General features: G+C 45.6%; 1 protein-coding gene across 1 annotated transcript in view; it reads right to left on the bottom strand.

Moving 5' to 3' along the window:
• The window catches only part of Pmar_PMAR000969 (srpk, putative), a gene marked incomplete at its 5' end in the record, with an annotated part of 4,630 nt that extends 3,097 nt beyond the window's left edge, over positions 1-1,533 (bottom strand). The window contains 10 exons of the mRNA XM_002781966.1: positions 4-63; positions 108-191; positions 250-340; positions 391-486; positions 530-581; positions 652-773; positions 824-913; positions 1,110-1,280; positions 1,332-1,426; positions 1,468-1,533. Of these exons, the coding sequence (XP_002782012.1) occupies positions 4-63; positions 108-191; positions 250-340; positions 391-486; positions 530-581; positions 652-773; positions 824-913; positions 1,110-1,280; positions 1,332-1,426; positions 1,468-1,533 (927 nt within the window). The remainder of the gene's footprint in view (positions 1-3; positions 64-107; positions 192-249; positions 341-390; positions 487-529; positions 582-651; positions 774-823; positions 914-1,109; positions 1,281-1,331; positions 1,427-1,467) is intronic.
• Positions 1,534-1,578: the final 45 nt, after the last annotated feature.

Here is a 1,578-nt window from a genome sequence, read left to right as displayed (position 1 = left end):
TACTTTTCGAAGGATATCCAGAGGAACTCCCTTGAAATCGAACTTCTTGATCAGCGCAAGTACCTGACCATAACTATCACTCTTGAACGACATCTCTGCACATCTACGTTGGGTCCCATGGGCTCAAAAACCATGCATACGTGGCGTCCATTAGGGCCGTCAGTAGTGAATGAATCGACCAAGGAGACAACCTAAGAGTAATGTACAATATCCCGCACAGGTTCGAACCCCGCAGCCCGCATTTTTCACCCCATTGAAGTTTTCTCTCAGCCCTCCCCCAGGCTTCAACGGTAATAAGTCCCTCATAGAATCTCTGCTGCCAATCCATCTAGCATCGAACCTACACATAAAACTGCCCCTGTTAGATTCTCTCCCTCCAGTGCGACTCACTTCCTTTTCTTCGCCTCGTTGAGAATATCAATTTCGTCATAGGCAGCCTCTGTGTAATGCGGGGCCGACTTCTGAATCTTCAATGCCACATATCGCCTACCAACAGATGCATCTCAGGATCACTTCCCTTCTCCCTTACTTGGGTGTAATTTTTTTCGGTCGACTCTTGTCCCTTGCAAAGACTTCATTGTCTACAACAAAACGTGATAATATAATCATACCGTAAATTCAAAACTTTTCCTTATGGAATTCTCATATTACCCTCCTTAGCAATTTCCTTCTCAATCTTCTTAGTGTACTCCAGATCCTCACACAACCACACCGTACTGAAATGACCCCACCCTAACTTCGCCAATACTTTGTAACGGTCGTTATAGATTTCCCTGACAAGATCAAGTGACACTCTCCCTGTGAAATTCCCTATTACTATTACCCTAAATGAACAGCATGGTAACCTCCCTTTTTGTATCCGTCTGTGCCTTCATCGTCGGACTCGGTATAGTCCCCGCCGTCCGTACCACCACTGACAGCGAATAGTGAAGATAGCCCAGTGTTAGGCAAAATATGCAAATGGTCAACTACAAATGTTGGTGACAATATGGAAATTTTGATGAGGATGTTTTGAAATGTTCTTGCCGACTCCTGAACACTTCTACCCGAATTCATATGTAAACTTCTATGATTAGTACGGACGGCGATAGTCTAAGCCCAATGACTACTATTGTGATCCCTCAGCATCCTCATCTTCGTGCTGGTCATCGTCCTCCTCCCCTATACCATCATCACTCATATCACTATAGTTGTCACTGCTCTCGGACGACTCAGATGAGCTGCTCGCGGATGAACACCGACTCCTAGGCGTATACTCTTCCTCGTCGTTATAAGTATGCCTAATATTCAACCATCCTACCAGTAGCTTCTCTACAGCAATACATCCCTACACACTAGAAGCAGCTCCAACGTCTTCATCATCAATTCCATTCGAATACACTTCCTCATCATCCTTCTCCCTAGCCCCTCGTAGACCCGAGCCCACCTGCAGTGAAATGCATCGCAGACCAATTCTAACTTTACTACCCCAACCGTCCCTTCGACTTTCACGCCCTCTGCCTCCGATGACGACCGACAGTTATTCGTAGACATATTCGGAAGAAACACTCGCCAGAAAAATTTGACATCGCCATTATT

This window comes from Perkinsus marinus (genome assembly GCF_000006405.1).
Source record: "Perkinsus marinus ATCC 50983 genomic scaffold scf_1104296940846, whole genome shotgun sequence".
In the NCBI taxonomy this organism is placed as follows: Eukaryota; Perkinsozoa; order Perkinsida; family Perkinsidae; genus Perkinsus; species Perkinsus marinus.
The sequence above is the reverse complement of the archived record's forward strand: the minus strand, read 5'-3'. Positions and strand labels throughout refer to the sequence as shown.